This window comes from Misgurnus anguillicaudatus, unplaced genomic scaffold (genome assembly GCF_027580225.2).
Source record: "Misgurnus anguillicaudatus unplaced genomic scaffold, ASM2758022v2 HiC_scaffold_28, whole genome shotgun sequence".
Taxonomy (NCBI): Eukaryota; Metazoa; Chordata; class Actinopteri; order Cypriniformes; family Cobitidae; genus Misgurnus; species Misgurnus anguillicaudatus.
Window position 1 is genome coordinate 4,505,821 of NW_027395278.1, and position 25,729 is coordinate 4,531,549.

Genomic DNA, 25,729 nt, shown 5'->3' on the forward strand with positions numbered 1-25,729 from the left:
TACCACTAAAGGAAGCATATAAATGAATCACTAGCGAACACAGACATATCCTTCTCAGCTAGTGTGTACAAACACAGCATGTTTACTTTTTAAAACAGAGAATTACACCTTTAATGATGCACTTATTGCCACCCATTATAAGCACAGACTATCAACACATATACATAACACTTATTATCAACACATAAATGTTTTTGTTGTAGATAAGGAGGGCGTTTTAAGCTATGAAGCTTTAAGGATGTATTAAAGGACACCTTTTTCATTGCTAAAAAAGTTTTTTGTGTATTTGGTATAATACAATGTGTTCATGTGGTTAAAAACACCTTATTTTCCACATTCCGTACATTTTTGTAGCTCCAGATTTCCCTCTCTTCCCGAACGCACTGATTCATGTACAAAACTTATCGATTTGAAAAGTATTGTCTCCCTGATTGGCCAGCTAATCTGTAAGTTGTGATTGGCCTGAATACCTCTGAAGTCAGCTGGAAATGTGACTCTCCTTACTATGTTTGAAAGATTCGGTCACAATGCAATGCTAACAGGGGTTAACTTACAGGCTGTAAGTCCGTAGAGGGAGGAATTATGATAATGTCGGCTATTACTACATTACCAATCCCATAAAGTAAACTGTGGCCTACAATCCGTGTGTTTGTTGTAGTCCAAGAAAAGAGATTTACATTGGAGATGTTTACTTTGGGGTATGTACCTTTTGCATAAGGTTAACATGTACTAATACACACCTACACACCAGAGGAAATGTAAAATCGTGAATCGAATAATTGGTGCTCTTTAATGATACCAAGACCTGTTATATGTCAAAAGATCAAGGCAAATTTAATTCCTAATGTCATGACCCTTTTATATCTTCAAATAAGAAATACAATTCATATTATAATATATCTAAGAAGCAACACTACTCTGGTTAGCTGATGAAACTTTACAGACAAAACATTTTAGGAAACTTTGATCTGAACTGTGGCTTTGTTGTGTCTGTGTTGTTCACCTGACTCTCAGTACTGTGAAGGATCCGTCTTTCATGCCAAGTGCAAGGTGGATACCATCTGGGCTAAAAACAGCACATCGTATTGGTTCCTCCATGTTGCAGCGTGCTATCAGTGCGTGATCCACAAGACTCCAGATCCTCCGAACACAAACACACAGAGAGAAAGTAATGATCCATAAAGATACACAAATTAGCAAGTTGGCCATTAAAAATTGAGTTTTAATATTCTGCATCTAATCTGCATCTAATTTAGCCCTAGAGGAAAACTTGCTCAGAGGTTGCTTTTTCATAGCTCAAGAAACTTTAATGAGTTCTTAATTATGTTTTGTTAAAGCATCAGTTTTGTACCAGATGTGTCTCTTAGAAAACCGTATGAGAAAACAATCAAAAATGGGCTAATTGTTTTCATACTGTGAGAGTACAGTGCCATAAAATAAATGAATAATATTGCTCAGAAGATTTGATCTGGGGAGAATTTGATGAGAAATGTTTTAGTTTTTAATTTGGACTTCTTAGCAGTTTTCTACTCTTTAAATTTTTAGTGCTATACATTGCCATGACTTTTATCATAGGTGCAATATGACCCTTACTCTAAATTCCAGGCTAATATCTAAAAATAAGATAAGGAGCATCAAAGTTGGATTTCACTTTAATATTATTCTTTGACATGACCTTACTCAGTCAATATTAAAGGGACACTCCACTTTTTTTGAAAATATGCTCATTTTCCAGCTCCCCTAGAGATAAAAATTTGATTTTTACCATTTTGAAATCCATGCAGCTGATCTTTTGGTCTGGTGGTACCACTTTTAGCATAGCTTAGCATAATCCATTGAATCTGATTAGACCATTAGCATCGCGCTCAAAAATAACCAAAGATTTTCAATATTTTTCCTCTTTAAACCTTGACTCTTCTGTAGTTACATCGTGTACTAAGAACAACGAAAAAATTTAAATTGCGATTTTCTAGCCCAATATGGCTAGGAACTATACTCTCATTCCGGCGTATTAATCAAGGACTTTGCTGGCGTACCATGGGTGCAGCAGGCGCAATGATATTACGCAGAGCCCGAAAATAGGCCCCAGCTATTACCAAAGGGGACTATTTTCGGGCGCTGCATTATATCATCGGGTCTAACCAGATTCAATGAATTATGCTAAGCTATGCTAAAAGTGGTACTGCCAGACATGGAGATTGAAAAATAAGCCTAAAAGTGGAGTGTCCCTTTACAGACATCAAGGTTATATTTTCACAGAATGTTCTTTACATTTTCTAGGATGATTTTATGTAGAAACCCGTAAATATACAACATTTTTAGCCTTGACTGCCCACAAAGTCAAAGACACATGATTATTTAACTTAATACTGAATTGAATCAGTTTTTTTGGATATGTGATTGTTCTTACCGAACAGAGCGGTCGTCGCTGCCGGTCATGGCAAGAGGTTTGGTTGGATGAGTTGCCAGAGCCCACAGCTCCCCCTCACAGTGACCCTGCATGATAAGAAAGGGCTTGGTGCGATCGTGCACCACCACCTCAAAGATCTCGCTGTCCTGCGTGCCTATCAGAATATGATCCCCTCTCCAGCACACGCTACGCACTGACAGGCCTGCACAGATCCATTGTACACACAATTAAGCCCCATTAACATAGAAATACTACAAGTTAATCACAAAGGTACACAGATATGATCCTGAACAGACTAAAAGATGTACACTTGGTATGTTGTGTAGACCGTCACGGGCAACTGGGGAGAAGATGAGGAGGGTCTTGGATGCTTGAAAATACACATAGACATCTAGGATTGCTGACAAACAGAGGTAAGAGCTATGGATATACTGAAAGACAGGGCAGACGGCCTGCATAAATGACACTGACCACCACAACGCACCTCTTGAATTTTCACCTCTAGCTACTGATGAGTCAGAGTTAAAGGAATTAAAGAAGAAAGAAACAGAGATAGGGCTCAGTTAGAGACAAAAGATAGTTGTTTTGTGGGATCCTGCTTTATTGTAGGACTGAAACCTAATGGATTAAATAAATAATTGTGTCTAGATTCTTTGAATTTGTCTTACTCACCCTTATATCCCTGGTCTGTTTCCCTGAGGTCAATGACGGTGATGGGTTTAAAGTTCAAGTCCCATAGCCTGATACAACCATCTCTGCCACCAGTAGCAAAGCCTTCCTCACATGCATTCATGCTAAAAATCCCTGACTGCACACAAACACACTGAGGTTCAGTAAGAGAATTAACCTCTCGGACAACTAAAACAATTAAATCAAGAGAAATAAAGGATAGTTTACACAAAATTGAAAACTTTACTCGCCCTATTGTTGTTTGAACCCTTAAAGTCAGTCTTTGTTCTTTAAAACCCAATCGCAGAAAGTGTTGTTTTGGGTTTTCGAACTATTATGGGAGTGGATGGTTCACTATTCACACCCATAGTAACCAGAAAATCCTTCTAGCTTCAAAATGAATCAAAGGTTTTACACTAGATAAATAACATCTCAGTTAATGGATTCCCTAAAGGAAGGGAACTGAGATGTCACATCGATGGCTGACAAATTGGGAACTTGCTTAGAGAGGCCAATCTGCTTCATGTGTCTAAAAACGAGCCAATGAGTATTGGCAATCAGCATTTGCATCTGCTGGCAACACCCTATCGGGCGAGTATAAAAAGCTCGTAGGTGCACTGCATCAGTAGCTTTTCACACAGGAGCCAAGTCTGGGAGTCCAGGCCGCCTCAGCAGTGGTACAGCAATCTTGGCGACGGGATGTGGCATCTCCGTTCCCTTCTCTTAGGGAACAAGGATTACATCCGTAACCCAGAGATTCCCTTTTAGTCAGTCACTTTGACGTCACGTCAATGACGAGGAATTAGGAATCCCTACCAAAGCACTATGGGTGCTCTCCCTTTCTAGTGCCCTGAATAGGCCTCCGGACCCCTCTTTGAACCTCAGTGTTCTGTCCAAGAATCACACATGTAGATTCCACAGGTCCAGTAGAGGGTGCTATATGGTGCCCCCTCCCTGAGAAAAAAGGTCCTTGCTCAGGGGAATATGCATGAGTTCTGTGAACCATGTCCTAATGGGCCCATAAGGTGATACTAGTAGGATGCGCTCCCCGTCTTCCCTAACTTTGCACAATGTTTGTATGAACAGGCTCACTCTGGGAAACGCAAATGCGAGTCCCTGGAGCCAGCTATGTGCCAGCGCATCTGTGCCGATGTTCACTTTGTCAAAGAGTAAAATAGGTGACAGTGAGAGGTTTCTGTGGACACAAACACATCTACCTGTGCTACCCCAAACCGTCTCCAAATCAGGGTGGAGTTGCCGCTCTACTGGATGTGATGCCTGTGACAGCTGATTGGCCCTACATTTGAGCACAAATCGACCTCAGATGCTTCTGACTTCACAGGAGGAGATAATGAGCGAGTTGTGACATGCGACAGGAGCGCAGACCACCTTGTCTGTTGATATATGCAACGGCCCCTATATTGTCTATACAGACTAGAACATCTTTGCCTGGAAGTCAAGAGCAAGATATACTGTTCACAACTCGAGGCAGTTGATGTGCTGGGCATCAGTCCAGACTACTGATATTGCATGCACGTTGTACCCGGCCCCCCATCCCGTGGAGGAGGCATACGTAAATCCTACAGTATGCCTGAAAACCTGTTCTACGGACAACCTTGCCCAAAGAAATAAAGTCCGACCAGGGTATGGAAGTTTGGTGGCAAGCCAGTGTGATTTAAACCCCAGGTCGCAGGGGAAATGGCCAACGCACATTCAATTTAAAACCAGGCGGAGACAGCCGCTGTAACGCCTTCAATGATCAGTAAAGTATCCGAGAAGACTCTCCAGACAACCACGCTTCTAGTAAAGAAGATGGCTGCTCGGTTTCGAAGTGAAAAGCTACTGATGCAGCGCACCTGCTGCCCTTTTATAATTGCACGGGGGGCGTTGCCAGCAGATGCAAATTCTGCACGCCAATACTCATTGGCTCTATTTTAGACACACAAAGCAGACTGGTCTCTCTAAGCGAGTTCCCAATTTGTCTGTCATCGGTGTGACGTTTAAGTGACCGACTGAAAGGGAACTCCATTACACTTTAAATATGACACATGTGACATGATGACAAGTCGGGTGAAGACATTTACTCTACTTTCTTGTTGTGGTTATTGCTGTTGTTCCAATGGTTAAGTTAACATAAAACAACAGTTCAGGCACAGAGAGTGTGCACTTAAAGACTCATTAAATAATGAAACCGTTTCGTATGCCTTCAGGACACTTAAATTATATGGCTTGAGTCGAGTGGAGTTATTTTTTTAACACTTTTGGGTCCTTTCAAGCTTAAAGAGGCCGTCACCAACCACTCCCAGAGAACCCAAAGCAACACTCTGTCATTAATTGAAACAAACACCTTTGTTGGGGTTTTAAAGATAAAGAAAGACATTAAGGGAACTTTAGGGAGAGTAAATGACGACAAAGTTTTCATTTCTGCGTGACCTATTCCTTTCATTTCTTAATAACTGAATGTTTGAGAGAACAAATTGACTATTAAACAGACCAAATGATGCATGTCAAAGCTATTATTTACAGTACATGGACATTAAAGCTTCTCCAAGCATTAAAAGCTGTATCATCTTGTAATATCCATTCTATAGCTCTCATGACAGCTATACAGGCAAACTACTTTATTGCTCAGTTATAAATGAATGCAAAAGCAGATCTATGTCAGTCAGTTCAGCGGTCAATCTGAGGTGGGTGGTGGAAAAGCCCACTCACGTACCCCATGGGCTCCTTGAACTGTTCGAATTAAATTGATTCCTTTCCAGACATAGATGTCTCCATTCAAGGCACCAGAATATGTGATCTCCTCTCTCGCACAGGCCAGACAGAGGATCGTCTGAAGGTCACCGGTTTTCCCAAACACACCACGCTTAGGTGTCAGAGCGTTCCCACACAGACTCCAGAACTGAAGAAGAGAGAGAGAGTGATTCATGAATATGAATATGTGTGTAAATATTGAAAGCATCATATACATCAGTTACACTTAGATGATCTCTTGCTGTTGCTCTAGTCTCTTGACTCTTTACATGACTCATGTTATTCAATTTGCACTTTTTAAAGCAACACTATGTAGTTTCCATGTAAAAATGACTTACAGCTCCCCTATTTGGTTGAAAAGCGCAACAGTGCCTGGTATCAGACACTCTTCTGCAGGCAGGGGGAGGGGCTTTGTGCTCTACCCTCCACTGCCACTTTCAGAGTGTGCTTGTAGCAGCTAGGAGGCTGCTCAGGTTGCAACAATAGTACAATTTGTCCAGTTAAAAGTTGTTCTATCACTGAAATCATTATTGAGACATTATTTAAAGGTAAAAAAACTACATAGTGTTGCTTTAAGTAAATAACCCGCTCATATTACTGCTCCCATCTGCGCATTTTTGGAATTGCGCTCTTATGCTAATTTGCCCCGTTTAGTAAATCTGGCCCATAATATGATATATTTTTTGAAAGAAAAAAACAGACATTAAGAGGTCTTACAGAAAAATTGTGACATAGTAAATCCACATAAATCTGCACTTTTATTAGGGAGCAAAATACATTTTCATGTGATCACTGAGAACACGCACACAAACACACGCAGGCTCGAAAAAAAACTAATGCTTACACTTGTTAAACACATCATTAAAATGCACCGGCACAATCCCAATCCAGAACAAACACTGATAGCCCCCACAGCCAATGCATAATAATTGCCTCATTGACTCTTATCAGCTGTCTCTCTCTGTGTGTGTGTGTGTGTGTGTGTGTGTGCGTGCGTGCGCGCGCGCGTGTGTGTGTGTGTGTGTATTTGTGGGACACCCCGAAGCTTTATTTCATGAGGTCACACGCTTTTGTTTGAGAAAATAACAGGGTTAACTCTGTGCATGACCTTATAATGTAATCCTGAAGTGTTTTTTAAAGCGGGTCAGACATTGTTTTCTACATTATGTTCTGCCATCCGAAAGAAAAATTTGTAATCTCTTTATTATCTCAGTTGTTCTCCTAGATAGCAATGATATTAAAATAAGACAGGAATCTCTTATTTCTTCTGAGAAAACACTCTAGTTATGTGTTTCCCTAGAACTAGTGTAACTAGAGTTTGGGGCTAACACGTCAAGGTCATCTGTTTGAGTACCTTCCCAGGTTACCTAGGACCTTCAATGCTCTGCAAGTCGCTAACAGCATTGAAGTAATCTGCTTAATGCATAAATGTAATTTGTATCATAGGGGAATCATGTGATTTTCTGTCATCCTACATAAAGAAAATTCTGTGAAAATATATCCTCATTTACTTTTCACATTTATATAGGAGGGAAAAAACCCTTGGAAGATATATATATATATATATATATATAAGTTTTTTTTTCCTTGGAATATATCAAAAAAATGATTGTGGTGCATCATGGGATTAAATGAGTGCACTACATAATGCCCACTAAGATTTCAGACACCAGTACAAATGGTTGTTCTTTTAAAAAGTGCACTATGTAAGGGTATAGGAGACGACTATGGACAGCCACTATCTTTCCTAAACAGAATGTTTCCCTGTGTTATATCCGTGTTTTGCTGTTGTTGTCATGTCTTTAATTGTGACACTTGTCTTGTGTTTTGTATTATGATGTCATTTTCTGTTATAGTCCTGTCAATGTTCTCGTGTAATTCTTTTAATGTTGCCCCACTATAGTGTATTAAGGTGTTAATTGTTTCATTGATTATCATGTTTAAATATGCCCAAATGTTTCCCATTATCCATGTGCTTTGTACTGTTTCTTACTGTACGTTCATGCCGCCCGGTCAAGGACGCTTGTCCAAAAGTACGGGGAAGCTAGATTTGGCCGCTCTGAAGTCTGTTTTCTCTGAACTAATGTTTTGGTCGGAACGAAAGTTTACATCATATGTTTCTCCGGAATCAGTCAGCGAAGAACGTCTATGCTATATTCCGAATTGGTTGCTGCAGTTTTGACGCTGCTTGCCACTGAACCGCGTCATAGCTCATTACCATAAAGTTGAGCTTCTTTCAACTTTCTAATTGACGCTCTGGTTGCTCAAAAACGCGATGCCAATGGATTTGATGCTCCTTGCAGCTGAGAGAAGCCGGCTTTCATTGTAAATGAATGACTTCCGGTAACTTTGGAAGCTCAAGTCGGGGGCGATCTTAACGTACAGTTACTGTTTCTTTCCTAGATTATGTTTCACATTTGGATTAAACAAACACCTTTAGGGGCTGATCACACCAAAAGCGTTTATGGCAGTTGCAGGTGCCTTTTTTGAATGATATTCTATGGGCAGAGAGCGTTTGCGCGCTGTTTATGCGGGTTGAGCGCCTTGCGGTTTTTGCCGTCAGCTGCAGCACACGCTTTTGAAGGAGCGCTGAGAGCGTAGAAGCGCCCGACATCATTCGCATCTTTCCATTGTCCAATCGAATGAGGCGGGCCTTACATTGTGGTTAGGGAAGTTTACAGTTGCTTTGAAGACCCGGACTCCACTCGCTCACTCTCTCCTGCGTGTTTGTGCACCTCTCACTCTCAAGCAAGGTCAGAGCAAGCGCCCTCTTTTTAAAGTTTCTGCTAATATGACAGTTAACAGCAAAAGAGCGCTGACGCTTCAATATTTGATTAACAAAACAGCTGACCCGGTGGTTGCTTAGCAATATAAAAAGCCACGTCGCACTGCTCTTTTTTTAAAAAAGGCAGTGCGTCGCGCCTTGCGCTTCAAAGCGTTTAAAGCGCTTTTGGTGTGATTAGCCCCTTAATCTACCGATCTTTGTTTCTCCTTTATGCCCAATGTTTCTAAAACATGTTATTTTTACAAAGCTCATACCCACTAAACACAGGACGTCGAATAGACGTGCAGATCGTGTCTATATTGGGTCCGTCGGTCCATGACCAATTCTGGACATCTATTCGACGTCCAAACTAGGTCCACTATTTGGACGTCCAACCATGACCCTACTTGGACGTCATATTTACGGGCAACATTTGACGTTTAAACTGGGTAATTTTTTGGACGTCATTTGGACGTCATATTTACGGCCAACATTTGACGTTTGAACTGGGTAATTCTTTGGAGGTCATTTGGACGTCTATGACAGGCCTATGTCTCTATTACATGATTAACGTTAGGCCTATAAAAAAAAATTTATTTACAAATATCAGCATTATTGTACCAACATGATTAATACTTACGAATAGTCTATATTATTTTATACAGTACTGTGTTTTCTGCTTTCTTTATTTATATACAAATTCATCTAAATGTACAATTAAAAATCTGTAATTAAATGCGTAGTTCGTTATATTAACATATATGATCATACTAACAATTTACCATGAAAATATTCTCACCTGTTCTCATAATGTTGCGTTTGAATGCAATAAGTGTGCCTTATATACAAAATTAACATATGGCCGTGTGGCTGAGTGGTTAGCGAGATTGGCTTGTAATCCAGAGATCGGTGGTTCGAAACCCGCGGCCGGCAGGAGATGACTGAAGCGTTCGGTGTTGCAATGGACGGGTGAAGTGCAGAGACAATCATTTCTTTTCGCTTTTTTCATGTCTTTTTTCCTTACACGGAGGTCCTACGGATGTAACCATTTAGACGTGCAGAAGACGTCGCAAAAAAGACGTCGCCTGGCGTTACAAAACAACCCCTTTTATGTACCGAATTCGGACGTCCAAAAATTCCATGAAAAAGACGTCATTCTGACGTCACTTTGCGCAGTGGGTAGTTGTGAAAAGCACAGTGTGCTCTGATTGGCTAGCTGAGTCTATGCACTGCAATTGGCCGAATAGCTCAAGCGTGTTGTAAAAATGTTACACAGTTACCATAAAAGTGACCCTCTGGATAGCACCTTTAATAGGCTATGCAGAGACATGCATCTCTCACTCTCCCTCACTCACTCACTCTCTCTCTCTCTCTCTCTTTATTACTCAATAATCAATCCAAATAAATGTTATAATTAATTCAAATAAATACAATCCTATCGCCCTACTTTAACTGTGTTGGATTTAAAACGGACAGAGTGCTAAATCTAATGAGCCTGTCCAATTAAAAACATCAATGCCTTAACTTGTTTTTAACTTGGAAAATGTCCATGGAATAATCAGGATAATCTACTTGTCTTTTCTCCGCCAATTATAAGCAAAGAACAGAGGATACTACACTCAAAAAAATTTTGCTAAATAGCACTAAAAGCTTCTAATCATAGGGGAACCATTTTTAGCGCCACAGAGCACCTATATATAGCACCTATGTAGAACCATAAGCTTTTTTTTTAAAAAAAGAGCAGTGTGAGGGTCCAGTCACACCAAAAGCGCTTTAAACGCTTGCAAACGCAAGGCGCGACGCACTGCCTTTTTTAAAAAAAGAGCAGTGCGACGCGGCTTTTCATATTGCTAAGCAACGACCGAGTCAGCTGTCTTGTCAATCAAATATTGAAGCGTGAGCGCTCTTTTGCTGTTAACTGTCATATTAGCAGAAACTTTAAAAAGAGGGCGCTTGCTCTGACCTTGTTTGAGGGTGAGAGGTACACAAACACGAAGGAGAGAGTGAGCGAGTGGAGTCCGGTTCTTCAAAGCAACTGTAAACTTCCCTCACCACAATGTAAGGCCTGCCTCTCCCCTCATTCGATTGGACGATGGAAAGCCGCGAATGACGTCGGGTGCTTTTCCGCTCTCAGCGCTCCTTCAAAAAGGCGTGCGCGGCAGGCGGCAAAAAACCGCAAGGCGCTCGGCGCGCATAAACAGCGCGCAAACGCGCCCTGCCCATGGAATATCATTCAAAAAAGGCGCCTGCAACTGCCATAAACGCTTTTGATGTGACTGGCCCCTAACGCGGCTTTTTATATTGCTAGGCAACCACCGGGTCAGCTGTCTTATCAATCCAATATTGAAGCGTCAGCGCTCTTTTGCTGTTAACTGTCATATTAGCAGAAACTTTAAAAAGAGGGCGCTTGCTCTGACCTTGTTTGAGGGTGAGAGGTGCACAAACACGCAGGAGAGAGTGAGCGAGTGGAGTCCGGTTCTTCAAAGCAACTGTAAACTTCCCTAACCACAATGTAAGGCCCGCCTCATTCGATTGGACAATGGAAAGACGTGAATGATGTCGGGTGCTTCTACGCTCTCAGTGCTCCTTCAAAAGCGCGTGCTGTGGCTGACGGCAAAAACCGCAAGGCGCTCGATGCACATAAACAGCGTGCAAACGCTCTCTGCCCATACAATATAATTCAAAAAAGGTGCCTGCAACTGCCATAAACGCTTTTGGTGTTAGTACCATCCATCGTTCAACATAGCACAATATGGTTCTACACAGGTTCTACATAGGTGATGTTTAGCACTAAAAAAGGTTCCCCTATGATTACGAGCAGGCCAGTGAACCACTTTTTGTGCTACTAAGCACCACTTTTTTGTAATTGCCCCACTTAGAAACAGCCTTTGTGCACAGCTGGCCTGTAAATTGTGCTGAACACTCGACTGGGTTGTACTGTCTTGTAAATAAAATGTAACCACAGGTTTTTAATTGTGTCTTCTTTTGAACGGCCAAATAAAGCACTTTTGCTTTTTCGCAAAGAATCACAGTGTCTCCAAGACATAGCAGTAACAACACTACAGCAATAACTGAAGCCATGTATTCTTTCTAAAGCCATGCATCATGCAGATATTCAGTTCTGGCTAGAGGGGGTTGGTCTATGTCCAAATATCGCGAGATGTTGGGTTTAGGGTTAGGTTTGGGAGTAGGATTATAATGAAAACAGCGCTCATGAGATTTGGCCGTAGCTGTATCCCTTCTAGCCACAACCCGGATATTCCCACACAGTGATGTAGATATGCGGGATTTGTCTGATTGAGGTCTTTTAAAGGGGTCTCAATCCATTCTATTTTTCAGATATAAAAAAATCTTTGGGACTGAGCTTTAGTAAGCTATTATGTCAACAATTCTTATTTGTTTCTATGAGTTTATGAATAATTTTAGGAGAAACGTGAAGATGTTTTGTACGGTTGATTATACAGTACGTAAAACAAAATTGAGAGGTCTACAAGGTCTCCTGAGAGATATTAAATAGCCTCTCCTCTGAGCAATAAAAATTTAATCTGGGCTCTAACAGCCAACACCCGCAACCAGCAGCACTCAACCAAACAGCATCTCGAATTTCTTTGTTTTCAATTCAGAGGTTTTAATTACAGTTCATTGTCTCCATAAAACCCAAGCACTTCAGCGTCCAAAAAAGCAGTCACGACATGAAGAGGGGGAAAAAAAGCGTAAGATGAAGCTGATGCTGGCCCATTAGCAGCCCTGCGCCGGTGGTTCTCTTCCAGACAACCAAGCTGTATGACGTCAGGGAGCTTCAGAGCAGCACTGAATCACAAGATCCTGTGTTTCTGCAGGTCTGTGCTTTGCCAAAGCTTTAATATAATCAAAATGACTCAGTGCCATTCATCTGCCAAGGCTCCATTAGAGGAAGCCTGTCACCATCTCCCCATCTTCCTGCTCTATTGAGACAGCAGCCTCCTGCACGACTGTGCGTGCCGCCCCGAATCTGCACATCTAGACTAATCAAACAGCCTTAAAGCCAGCAAGACAACTACAGCATAATTAGCATACTGGGAGAAGGGATAATTAGTCCAGGGTGGCCCACAACACCTTAATCTGGTTACATGTAATTGCATGGGCCGCTGTCACATATCTGATTTATAAACCACTGTTGTGACTGTTGTGTTATTTGTGTAAATATAGTGATTTTGTTTGGCCCTGTGTGGGTGATGTCGTGATTATGTGGTGGAGGCAGTGAGAGGGTTCCTTCCAGCAGGCAACCTCAGTTGAACCACACATGCTAATATTGGGGCTTACTGCGACATACTCTTTATACTTTAAAGGGTACCCTGACTATAAGCGCAAATAACAATGGAATTGGATATATGAATGTGAAATCAAAAACAGTACAAATGTCATAGTTGTAATAAACTTAATAAACTGTAATAAATTTAACTCCGCTATTTGGTTTACATTACAATACATGACATCAAAAGGTTGCAATGAGGATGAAACAGAAGATGAGATTCATAAATGCACACAGACAGTAGGTGGCGGTATGTGGTCTTGAATTCTGCATGCCATTAAAGGAAATTTCACAAGACTTTAAGATGTCAAATTAATCTTTGGTGTCCCCAGAGTACGTATGTGAAGTTTTAGCTCAAAATACCATATAGATAATTTATTATAGCATGTTAAAATTGCCCCTTTGTAGGTGTGAGCAAAAATGTCCTTAAAAATTAAAATGAGCTGATCTCTGCATTAAATGGCAATGCCGTGGTTGGATAGTGCAGATTAAGGTGCGGTATTATCACCTTCTGACATCAAAAGAGGAGACAAATTTCAATTACCTATTTTTTCACATGATATTCTTACATGATAAATTATAGTACAGTAGATACCATAGTAATTAGTAAACAGTAGTAATATATATGCAACAACCATTACACGTCATCGACCCAGAATGCCAGCTCTCAACTGAAAAATATACGATTGTGAGGCGTTTGGAAAAATAGGTCCACAAGTTTACAACGAATGCTAAAACACCTGCTGGAAAGCATCTTTTGCAGCGATTTTTGTGTGAGCATATTAGTGAACACCCCTGACCACTCGGTGAGTTTCACGTCTTTGTAAACGAAAGTTTAATGCATTTTAGGAAGGATCGTTCCAGTGCACCTATGCAACCATTGTAGAGGTGGGAGGTGATACAACAAACACCCGAAAATTCTCGGGCCAGCATCATATGTCCAAATTTCAGTCAAAACCATTCTATTTAATCATAAACAATCTGAAAACAGGGCTTTAAGCGTAAAATACCGAACTTGTCCTTTAAGTAATGAAAATATTTTATGTGTTTCTATCAATGGATTTCAGAAGCAGAAGGCAAATGTAGAGTATTAAAGCATACAAGTCTTCATAGTCAAGGAACCTTTTAAATTGTATTGAGAAAAGCCTATGACATGTATAACAATCCACAAAAATCTCAAGAAACTGTCAAGAACTCTTCTTTCTCTTTCAGAGCTTGACCATTAAGGTTTATTCCAAACATGGTCAGTAGCTCTATTCTAAAACCTAGTGATCTGCCTACCTAGACGCTATTAAACATGATCATACAGTAGGCATATTCCAGCTCTTATGGAGAAGGCAATACCACAATGCAATATGTGCAAATCTAAGATGGCAGATGAATTGAAAGAAATGTTAAATATTAATATTACAGAAATTTGATAAAAAAAACTGTTCAATGTGAGGAACATCCTTTAAAGATAGGTTCCCACACAATTTTGCATTTCATCTAACACCAAAAAGCAATGACTTCAATTTCTGCCTCAAAAAGAGAGAAAGAGGCAGAGAAAAAGGGGGATTACAGCAGGCTAAATCTCTGGCTGCATTGAGTGCATAATCGCTGAGTGAGCACAGACCTGGGAGCAGATGTCACATGGTCGAGGGGGTTAAAGACTCAAGAATTATATGGGACAACTGCTATACTGGCCTGATGGGGGGGTGTTTCAATGACTACTACTGTGACAGCAACAGCTATAGAGGATGCAGAGTGACCTAAGTACAGAACTTCAAGTAAACAAAGAAAAAGAGAGAGAGAGAGGCACAAGAGAGAGAAATAAAGATTAAGGTATAGCCTCTGTGAAATACTTTATGGAGAACCTATATAAAGCCATATATACAGTGGCAGGAAAAAATAAACCTTTTGGAATTTCATAGATCAAATTTTATGACAAATTTATTAAGCAAGCTGATCTTCATATAAGTCAAGGGTATTGAGAAACATGTGTCTAAAATAATAACAAACATTCTGATCTTTCATGTCTATATTGGGAACAACCAAAAAACCTCAAAGTGCTTGTGAAAAAAATATGTGAACCCTTAAGTTAATGACCTCAAAAAAGCTAATTGGAGTCAAGTTTTAGCACACCTGGATTCTCATTAAGTTTATGGGGCAGTTTCCCGGACAAAGATTAGCTTAATCCAGGACTAGGCCTTAGTTTAATTTGGAAATATAACTAGTTTTAACAAACATGCCTTTCTAAAACATTCCCTGTGTGCATTCTGAGGTAAAACAAAGGGCACTGATGTATTTTAAGATATGCAAGTGCAAGTTGTTTTCAGTTTGGAGAGCTCTTAAAAGTGTTCAAGTGTAGGACTAGTCTAATCCCTGTCTGGGAAACCGCCCCATAATGTTTGGAGGTGTGGACTACAGCTATTCTGACTGATAAAAACCCCTCAAACCTTTGGAGTTTGCTCTGCACAAGAAGAACACACTTATGTGAGCCATGCCTCGCCAAAAAGAGCTTTCAGAGGAGCTACGATCAAGAATTGTTGCTTTACATAAAGCTGGAAAGGGTTACAAAGTAATTTCAAAGACTTTGGAAATTCACCAGTCTACAGTTAGGCAAACAATCTACAAATGGAGACGCTTTGGGACTGTTGCTACTCTACCAAGAAGTGTCAAAATGACACCAAGAGCACAACGAAGACTCATCAATAAGGTAAAAAAAACCCTGAATGACAGCCAAAGATTTGAAGGCATCATTGGAACTTCGTAACATCTCTGTTCATGAGTCTACAATACATAAAACACTGAACAAGCAGGGTATCCACGGCAGGACACAACGAAGGAAGCTGCACGCCTGAAGTTTGCAAAGAGCACATTGACACTCCACAGCGGTATTGGCAAAATGATTTGTGAACTATTTGGAAAAAACACACAGCGGTACTATGTGGCGTAGAAAGGGCACGGCATATCATCATGAAAACATCATCCCAACCAGTGTTGGGGAAAGTTACTTTTAAAAGTAATGCATTACAATATTAAGTTACTCCCAAAAAAAGTAACTAATTGCATTACTTAGTTACTTTTCATGGAAAGTAATGCTTACGTTACTTTTAGTTACTTTTGCGTTACTTTTTCTTGGCTAAAGCTTGATCTCTTTCAGGCCTTGCAGGTGTTTTTATGACTGAAAAGTTCTGCCTTCAGAAATTGCATATTTCATCACAAAAATGTTTAGCTCTGGCCTGCCATCTCAGTTTCTGACTCAAACTGTTTCCACACAGGCACAGAGAGTGCATACGTTTAGTTTAATTCAGTACATATTTTTTAATCAAATTAATTAATATAAAAAAGTAACTTGAGTTACTTTTTTGAAAAAGTAACTCAAATATTAATGTGTACATTTAAAAAGTAATGCGTTACTTTACTCGTTACTTCAGAAAAGTAATATTATTACGTAACTCAAGTTACTTGTAATGCGTTACCCCCAACACTGATCCCAACTATAAAGTATAGTGGAGGAAACATCATGATTTGGGCCTGCTTTGCTGCATCAGGGCCTGGCCAGCTTGCAATCATTGAGGGGGAGATTAATTCCCAAGTATATCAGACAATTCTTCATGATAATGTGATAATGTCTGTCAGCTGAAACTGTGTAGAAGGTGGGTGATGCAACAGGACAATGACCAAGAACACAGGAGCAAGTCTACAACAGAATGGCTTAAGAAAAACAAAATCTGCCTTTTGGAGTGGCCAAGTCAGAGCCCAGACCTAAACCCAATAGAGATGCTATGGATTGACTTAAAGAGGGCCATACACATGAGATGTATAAAGACTATAACAGAGCTAAGCAGTTCTGCAAGGAAGAATGAGCTAAAATGCCTCCTTTACGATGTGCAGGTCTGATCCACAGCTACAGAAAGCGCCAGGCTGATGTTATTGCTGCCAAGGGGGCGATTAACCAGTTATTAATTCTAAGGGTTCACTTACCTTTTCACTGCCATTTTTAATGTTGAATGAGTTTGTTCGATAAATACATTATTGTGTAATTATTTTTAGACAATACCCTTCAATACCCTTGACTTGAAGATCAGATTACATTTTATGACAAATTTATTCAGAAAACATGAAATTCCAAAAGTTAACATACCTTTTCTTGCCACTATATAAAATGTCATTAAGAAAGCCACCTCAATCAAAAATGAGACAATGATAATGACGGAATGCTGTTTTACAAATGCGCGCACACATACAAAACCAGGCATTCTTTTAAAAGTACACGCACAACTCTTAACCACAAAGGTATATAAAAACACAATGTTTTGTGCCTTTACGTCTTTTGAGGTATTTTAAGGCGTCATACTGTATTGTTCTTTCTTGACAACAAGGTCACAAATTGCTGTATTGTTGGTCGAAGTGAACATTTCCATTCTTGCTGTTTAAAATAAAAGGGAACGTCTTAAAGGATAACGTGCACCAGTGCAGGATGCATAAACATCATTAAGATAAATACTATCAGTGCTTTAATCTAACTCACTTAGTATGCAGACAAAGCTTGTGTATCCAAGCTTTGTTTTATTATATTCTTGCATGTGGGCAGAGAAAAACTAATAGAACAGTGAACTCTCTTTCACAGTAATGTACATTTTTTCCATCTTGCCAACACTTTAATACAATATCTCATAAGAGGCTAAATGCTTGCACTTTATTTTACAGTGTTCTTATTCAAAAAAATGTTTGATATAACTATATGTTCTCAATTTGGGTTAGGTTTAGGGCTACACTCTAAAAATGTTGTTATTTTCAACCCAACATTGGACAGAACACACAAAAGTGTTAAAAGTGGGTTTTTGTTTTTTGTTATCCTCTGTTATAATAACCCAGCAGTTGGGTTGAAACAAACCAGGTTATTTTCGTAAACGAAAACTGAAACTAAGACTAAAACTATCAGCTAAAAAACATTTTCGTTAACTGAAATAAAATTAAAAATTCATAATAAATGAAAAACTAAAACTAAACTAAACGAGCAACAGTTATTGAAAAACTAACTGAAATAAAATAATAATTATCAAAAATATGTATTCGTTTTCGTAATTACTAAGCTCTCATCCCGTGGCGGAAAATCTGAGCAGGCTTTATAATAGACCCCTTAATCGCCTACGTCACTGTGACGTCACCGCTCTAGCTGGAGGCAAAACATGAAGAACTCATAGCAGGTGCGCTAAAAGTTTGAGGTTTTGACTTTAAAATGTCGTTGTCTTGTGTTTTTGGCTGCCAAAATAGAAGTAACAGCACTTTTCGTTCAAAACTAAAGTTTTACCGGATCCCGGCAGACATTCCTTCACAAAAATAAAGAAGACAATTGTGGTTGAATGGACGGAGACGATCGCAAATAATGCTCGTGTTTGCAATCAATCAAATTCACTTCATATCAGGTAAAATAATCTATGTATATGTCTTGGTGTGTTGGCCTTATCTAGTACAAATCAGAAAGTTTCTGTTTTATAGGTGATGATAAGTCAACCGTCAGTGCACTAGCTAGCTTAAATGTTAAACAAAGATACAGCGATAGATGTGTGTGCCATCCTTTGAATGATCTCTTAAAAATAATCCCCATTGTTAATCATAGTTAGCCCAGCGATAGGTTACATTAGACAATAAGCCTTGACAAAATTCCCCAAACCAGCCGAAAATACTTCATATGTAGGAAATATCCAAAACCTGGTTAAAATGTTTCCAATGAGAACAAGATACAAGAACTAACTGTTACAGAGTTAATTTACAAAAATAGCTGTCACGCAGAGTCAGTAACTTAACATATTTGGACAGTTCCGAACCTTCTTCCGCATCTATGTTTAATAAATCCCTCCTAAAACGTCCTAGCTTACGCTTGTCAGCACTGCGTCCACGCCTCTTTTTGCCTCCTATTAATCCCCGCCCACCCGGAGACGTTGCAATGTTTACAAACTTTTAAGGAGTCTTTACTTGTAGATGGTGCTTTATGCATGTGAGATTAGCTGAGGCTGACAGCAACCTCAGTTAACTGATAAATATGTCAGACAGTCTAGCTGCTGTTAGCTGCTAAACTATAATTACTAAAACTATAACTGAAACTAAATAAAATAAAAACTAAATAGAAATGTGTTTGCAAAATAAAAACTAAACTAAAACTAACTAAACCATTCATGAAACTAACTAAAACTAAACTTAAATTTAAAGCAAAATTGAAAACGATACTAAAATAAAAACTAATTTAAAAAAGCAAAACTATAATAACCTTGGAAGCAACCCAGCATTGGGTAATTTTTAACCCATCAGTGTGTTTTGTCCAATATTTACTCAATGCTGGAAGTGAAGTTTTGCCACAAATGGCATTTGTTTATGTTATTGCAACCGCCTATATACAGTAGCCAAAAAACAGAAACTGAGATAAACTGTGGGAATTCTTTCATCTGTATTCTCAGCAGAAGCTTTGGCAGAGTGTTTTTGAACTAGATGTAATCCCTTTCTTTCACAGACACTTCTGCATTTCTGAGGAGATGCTCAAGTTTTTTGGAAGAACTGAGAATGTGGGAATGTAGAGGAGAAAAATGCATTTCAATGACCAGCTGTTCATACAAAGCGCCAAATGTTTTTGTTTCTGTGTATATCTTTGGGTTTTATTTAGGGGATAGTTCACCCAATAATGAAACATTTGTCATCATTTATTACATCATTTATTCACCATGTATAATTTTCTTTGGTAGAACACAAGATGAGAACATTTAAAGGATGTTTAACTCGTCAATTTAGAGAAAACGCTTCCCTGTCAATGACGAGTATTTCCGGCTTTCTGCAATTCCGACAATTTTTTAAAAAACGCTGGCGAGGAAAGAGTTAAGCTGTTTTGTATTTGTTTATATTTTTTAAGCATTAAGGGTAAAATGTGTAGGGTTTGCTATCTTTGGCCACCAAGGGCTCCAGACTGCAACCAAAATGGTTTTTACAAGTTCTCGCAAGTGCGGGAACCCGTGACAAAAATACGGAATTTGCAATCGGGTTTTAACCTCTGATTTGCATGACGCATCAATTGTTTAATGTCACCATATGCTCAGTTGAATCTACCAATGGGTCTACGCAGCCCAGCGTAAAGTCAACACATCTCACTCAGAACCGCGAGAAGAACATTGCAGAGATGCAACTAATTAAACATTGCAGAGATGAGAGAAAAAGAGAACGGGAGGAACTTCTAGTCTACATTCAGACCAAAAACATTATAGAGAATAAAGTTAAGTCTATTTAGTAATTTTCAGTAATGCAGTTATTTTGGGAAAATGTAAATAATTGTAATGCAGGCTGATTTAAGGTGTGCCCAAAATTTTCTGCTGGCGCTCCTAAAATTTTTTTGTCAGGGGGTAGAGTGCTCCTAATAAAAAAAAGTTAGTCTGGAGCCCTGAATGACTACAGTTTAAAAATTTTCTTTTGGGGGGGGCACTTCAAATGTGGTCACCCTGGGGCACTAAACTGTGTTAATCCGGGCCTGGTTAGGACTACTAATGCATGATTACACAGAAGAGATACCTAAAGTATACAGGTGGAGTGATGCTGGAACCACTCCGATCAGAGGTGGTGAGGAGCTGCCTATACCCAGGTGGTTATTTAGAAGATTACATCGACTTACCTGCCCTAAACTTATGTTTATTAACCAGACAAAAAGTTATGTTAAAAAATGTAATATCTTTTGAAACATTTAAGTGTTTTAGCACCCGAGAGCATAGTAATTTTGTTTTTAAATGAGTAAACATTCAGGAAACGACCAGATTTAGACACAGAAAAGAAGAACAGGCAATACCTTAATATGTTTGACTCCACAGCTCACCAGCTTGCTTTGCTGAAACAGGTCCCATGATATGTCGAATATCTTTACAAAAGAAAAAAAGAAAAGTTTTTTCTCAATTAAATTAGTAGGTACCCACAGAAACCAGTGAACCGATACTGCTTTCAAGTTCACTTGGGAAATTTCTACTTACTGATCTGAAATTTGAATTGCAGTGCGATGTGCGCTCAACACATTAGGCAATTTTATATCTGTTCTTTTTATTTTATTTTAGTTGCTAGCAAATAGACAGCTTTTATAGTCTTAGTCAAAATGAAAAGCATTGGATCAGATTTAATTGATGCTTTACCTATTTAATTCACAAACCAGCTAAATGATAAAAAGAATTTCTGGAAAGCTTTATCACTGTTTTTCATTAACCCGAAAACAAAAAACATGCAAACTAAATTATATAGTCAAGACAACCTGGGGTTAAGCGCAGTGTAAAAAGCCCTACTATGTGCATGAGTTCAACACCGAAACAAGGTCATGACAAACATGAGCAGAAGCCAAATTTTTTTCCTACATTGACAGCTGCTTTCACTTGCATTAGACAGTCCTCTCTTACATCATTACTATAGCAACCGAGACAACAGATATTGACTAAACTGTCTGAAAAATGGATTTTATATCTTGCAAAATGTCAGTGCGAATGGTTATAAAACAAAATCGAATTTGTCTGCAGTTTGAACAAAGCCCAAGAAAATCTCAAGTTTGCCTCTAGTAACCACAATACAAAAAGCCAGAGCATATAAAGACTGTAAAAAATTATTTGCTGCCCTAAATTTCTTTGTTTAATCAACTTTTAAAAGATTTATAAGTCATTTCAACTTAATATTATTTATCTTTACTAGACAGAGTTATTATAACTTATAAATTATAGTTGAAATCAAATTTACCTTTATTATAAGTTTTAGCAACTCATCTCTTGTCAAGTTAAATAATAATAAGTGACTTGTAAATCTGAGTTGATGAAATAATTTTTTTTACAGTGCATGCATTACAGGCAGAGGCTCAAGTCCACAGGGAGCCATGCAAAAATGAGAAGGTATTTTTGTAAAATACTCATATTTGGGTGTAGTCTATAAACAAAAGCAGAAAGGCAGGAAAAGTGGTTGTATGTGTGTGTTTTTGGTCAACGAATATACGGCAACGCCATTAGTAAAATCATTTAATTAAGTGCATTCAAAGGTGCCGTTTCCTTGAATCCTACCACTCACATAATCATTGCTAATGTGTTTATGGCTGTCTGCTTTGGGATTGTAACTTATGAGTCACTCAATGTAGTGACTGTAAATTAATAAGGGAGGAAAGGCAAACAAAAGTGTGAAAGAATTATTATAACACTGCCTCTCTGCCATATCGAATAATGTGTGTGTTCTTACCCGGTCTGTATGACCAGGAGCAGCAGCCAAAACTCTACCCCGTCTCCAGTCCCACACACAGATTGTGTTCTTTGAATCCAAGCCCACTGACACCAAACACTGCAGAAGACAAATCACATAAGAAAAATACTATATCAAATATCATATCAAATCATGGGCGTCAGAACCATTATATGTGGGTGAGACAAGACCACTCACTTTTTAAGACCAATGATATTGGACTCACTCACTCACTCGTTCACTCACTCACTATAATTTAGCACAAATGCCTGTTTACCTGAGCGCCGTCAGTAAAATCCATTTCACTAGAGGAATGCCCTAATAAATTAAACTTTGTTCCACATTTTAGCAACAGCTTTGACTTATACGCTGCTGCTTCCTTAAAGCAACACTATGTAGTTTTTTTATCTTTAAATAATGTATCTAAAATTATTTCAGTGATAGAACAACTTTGAACTGGACAAATTGTACTGCTGATCCAATCTAAGCAGCCTCCTAGCTGCTACAAGCACACTCTGAAAGTGGCGGTGGAGGGTAGAGCATACAGCCCCGCCCCTCCCCCTGACTCCAGAAGAGTGTCTGATACCAGGCACTGTTGCGCATTTCAACCACATAGGGGAGCTGTAAGTCATTTTTACATGGAAAATACATAGTGTTGCTTTAAATCTATTCTGTTTGGCTCAGTTAGAGTCCATATATATTAAACTCAATTTCGTGTTTTCCACTAATTTCGCTAAACTGTACTACCGCGACACAACAAGGTAAGCAAAGCTTTTGGCTATAAAAGCAATTGTTTCATTAAAAGGCACCAGAATACAAGAAAATGGCTTTCGCGTCCATGTATCAAATATTATCAAATATTATCAAAATACAGATCACATAAATGACCTGTATTTTGGTGCTGATGTGTGAGTCTTTACAGTAAAGAGCTAGAAGGTGTGAACATATTTGTGAATTTACCGACGCACATTAAATTGATATTTATCTGAATTTTAACTGAACTATAATTCTTTGCAGTGAGGGAAATTCTCCATTAATTAATATATAAACAAATATTTTACTTCCTCCATGCACTTACCCATGTGTGCTGCTCTCCAAACAAAAGTACTTTTATTACGACTTTTTTAAGGTTTAAGGTTTTTAAGGTCAAGACTGTAAATATTTCATTCTGAGACCCACCCAGACGCCATGCTTCACTGTAATGCCGCTTTTCCATTGCAGAGTACCCACTGGTCGGGTCAGCTCAGCTCACATTTGGGGGGGGGTCCACTGGGTACAGTAAATACACTGTAAAAAAATGACTCTGGAGGGTGTTAAATACAACCCATGAAAATCAGTTCTAGTTTACTTAAAGGCTGAGTGCACAATTTCTGAAAAACGCTTTGGAAAAGGGAGTCGGGCCGACCACCAAAACACACTTGTAGCCAATCAGCAGTAAGGGGCGTGTCTACTAACCGACATCGTTGCCTGGGTTGCGTATTTGTAGTGTGGGTCTATCAAAAGAAGGTCCAGATTCTATGGGGGTAGGGGCCTGATTGTTTAGGTGATTTCAGGCACTCCGTCTTTAAATATATGAGCTAGCAAGTAAAATACAAAATAATGGGTACATTCTACCTAAACTATTTCTTTTTTAACAGTAATAACTGGAACACTAAAAAATTAAGTAAAATATACCACAAAAGTGCGCATTGCGCCAACATCCAGACGGGATTTGTCAGAATCACCATTTTCCATGTCATTGGCGTGGCGGCAAAAACGCTATTTGTTGACCTACAGGTACATTTTTATAATTTATTTTCTCATTTTTTCTCCTTTGCTTGTTGCATTTATTTTCTACACGTTGTAGCGATGCTATAGACAAGGGTTTTAACTAAGACATGACCAAACATTTTTATGCTCTGTTAAATAAAATATGTGGATGTGGATTATAACATGAGTCTTATAAGAAATGCTGCAAATTATTGCTGTTAGTGATAATCCAACAAAAAAATCCAGAACAGGGGCAAGTTCATCTGCATGTTCATAAAGCAAAAATGCTTTCTTTGTAGTATTTTTTTTACAAAAAATCATTATACACAACCCATCAAAATCACAACAAATACATAATTTGACCTGTATAATGTTAATAATAATGACATTAAATGCATTAATAACAAAATAATTTACTAGGTATTTATACGTTACATAAATTATATAAATAAAGACATGGACACTGTTATAGCAGCAGGTGCTGGACATGACATCACTGACAACAATTTGGTAATACTTACGACCATTTGGTAACACTTTGGAATGGAGACCAATTCTTACTTTTAACAAATGTCTATTATTGTAGCTTACATATTGCTAGCATATTGACTGTTCATTAGTACTTATAAAGCACATAATGCATGACCATATTCTTCATCCCTTAATCGTACCCCATACATACCCTTAAACTCTACAGAAACTACTGTACCTTACTACCTATTAACAAGCAATAAATTAATTTATGGAGTTTAATGAGGCCAAATACATTGTTAATAGTGAATATGTGTTCCCTACAGTGTTACCAAATATGTATTAACCTCTAACATATTACTTGAATTAAAGTATAAACTGCTTCTAGAAACTAGAACTAGACTAGAAAGATTTCTTCCAACAGTCTTAGTGCTTCCAGTCAATTATGAGCCGCTAAACCTTTAATGAATTTAGGGGGGAAGGTGTTGCTGTAGACACTCTGGGTTTGTATACGCCTGTCTTGTATCTTTCTCTTTGGTGTTTAATCTGTCTGTGTCAAATAAATGATGAAGCCAATCCAGCTTTCTCAGCCCCGCTGGAGGTGGCGATCTCAGATAAAATGAGAGTTAGCTGAGAAATATAAAAATGTCAATCTTCTTCTGTAAATCTCTAGTGAGGTGGCTTTAAAAGAATTGTTAATCTAACTAGATTCTCGTCTACTTTGGCCTTTTGCTTTTAAATGTTAGGAATTTGATATTTTCACATTTACACTCAAAGTGTCACAGTGTCATTCGTATTAAAGCAGACTGGTCCCTAAGCTGGACAGACAGTTTTATTGAACAATGTCAAAGTCAGTGGTGATTGCTTAACTCTTGAAAGGTAAAGATTGTTAAAATGCTATATTCCAACACATTTTACAGGTTTTACCTCCCATACAAGACTAAACTGTACGAAATGTCTTTCTGTCATTCATCTATGCACAAATAATCTTTACATGTGTTACACATCACTCTTGGTGAAATCAATCAAGAAAGAAGAAGTGTGTTTTTGGATGTAAGGAGAAGAAAGCCAGCCTTATGGAAACAATGGACATAGTTTGTTTAGTAGTTTGTATAGTTTGTAGCAGCGGAGTTTTGTGTGTGTTTGATGCGCTGGATTTCATTAAAAAGTCCCAACCGGGTTATGAGTTGCAGGCGGTAACTAAGACTTCTGTATTATGTTGGGATAGGCGCGTAAGTGCATATTATATAAACGACACGAGAATGTAGTGAATCATAAGTTAAACAGTGCTGTATAGTGTTGCATAACTCGTACTTGCTCCTCCCACGGTAGTAACTCCTCCTTCTTCATTTTTCGTACGTTATCAGAAATAATCGGTAAAGCTAATCTTTCTTTTATAAAT

General features: G+C 38.7%; 1 protein-coding gene across 2 annotated transcripts in view; it reads right to left on the reverse strand.

Annotated features, from left to right (window-relative positions):
- Window positions 1-25,729, reverse strand: part of LOC129417192 (echinoderm microtubule-associated protein-like 5) — a 157,013-nt gene that overhangs the window by 90,905 nt on the left and 40,379 nt on the right. Inside the window, exons 3-9 of one of the 2 annotated variants that reach the window (XM_073864904.1) lie at window positions 22,108-22,206; window positions 20,699-20,767; window positions 5,796-5,981; window positions 3,083-3,218; window positions 2,895-2,918; window positions 2,411-2,612; window positions 1,004-1,141 (exon numbers count right to left, since the gene is read on the reverse strand). In XM_073864904.1, the coding sequence (XP_073721005.1) occupies window positions 1,004-1,141; window positions 2,411-2,612; window positions 2,895-2,918; window positions 3,083-3,218; window positions 5,796-5,981; window positions 20,699-20,767; window positions 22,108-22,206 (854 nt within the window). The remainder of the gene's footprint in view (window positions 1-1,003; window positions 1,142-2,410; window positions 2,613-2,894; window positions 2,919-3,082; window positions 3,219-5,795; window positions 5,982-20,698; window positions 20,768-22,107; window positions 22,207-25,729) is intronic. The other variant, XM_073864905.1, reaches the window with a different exon arrangement.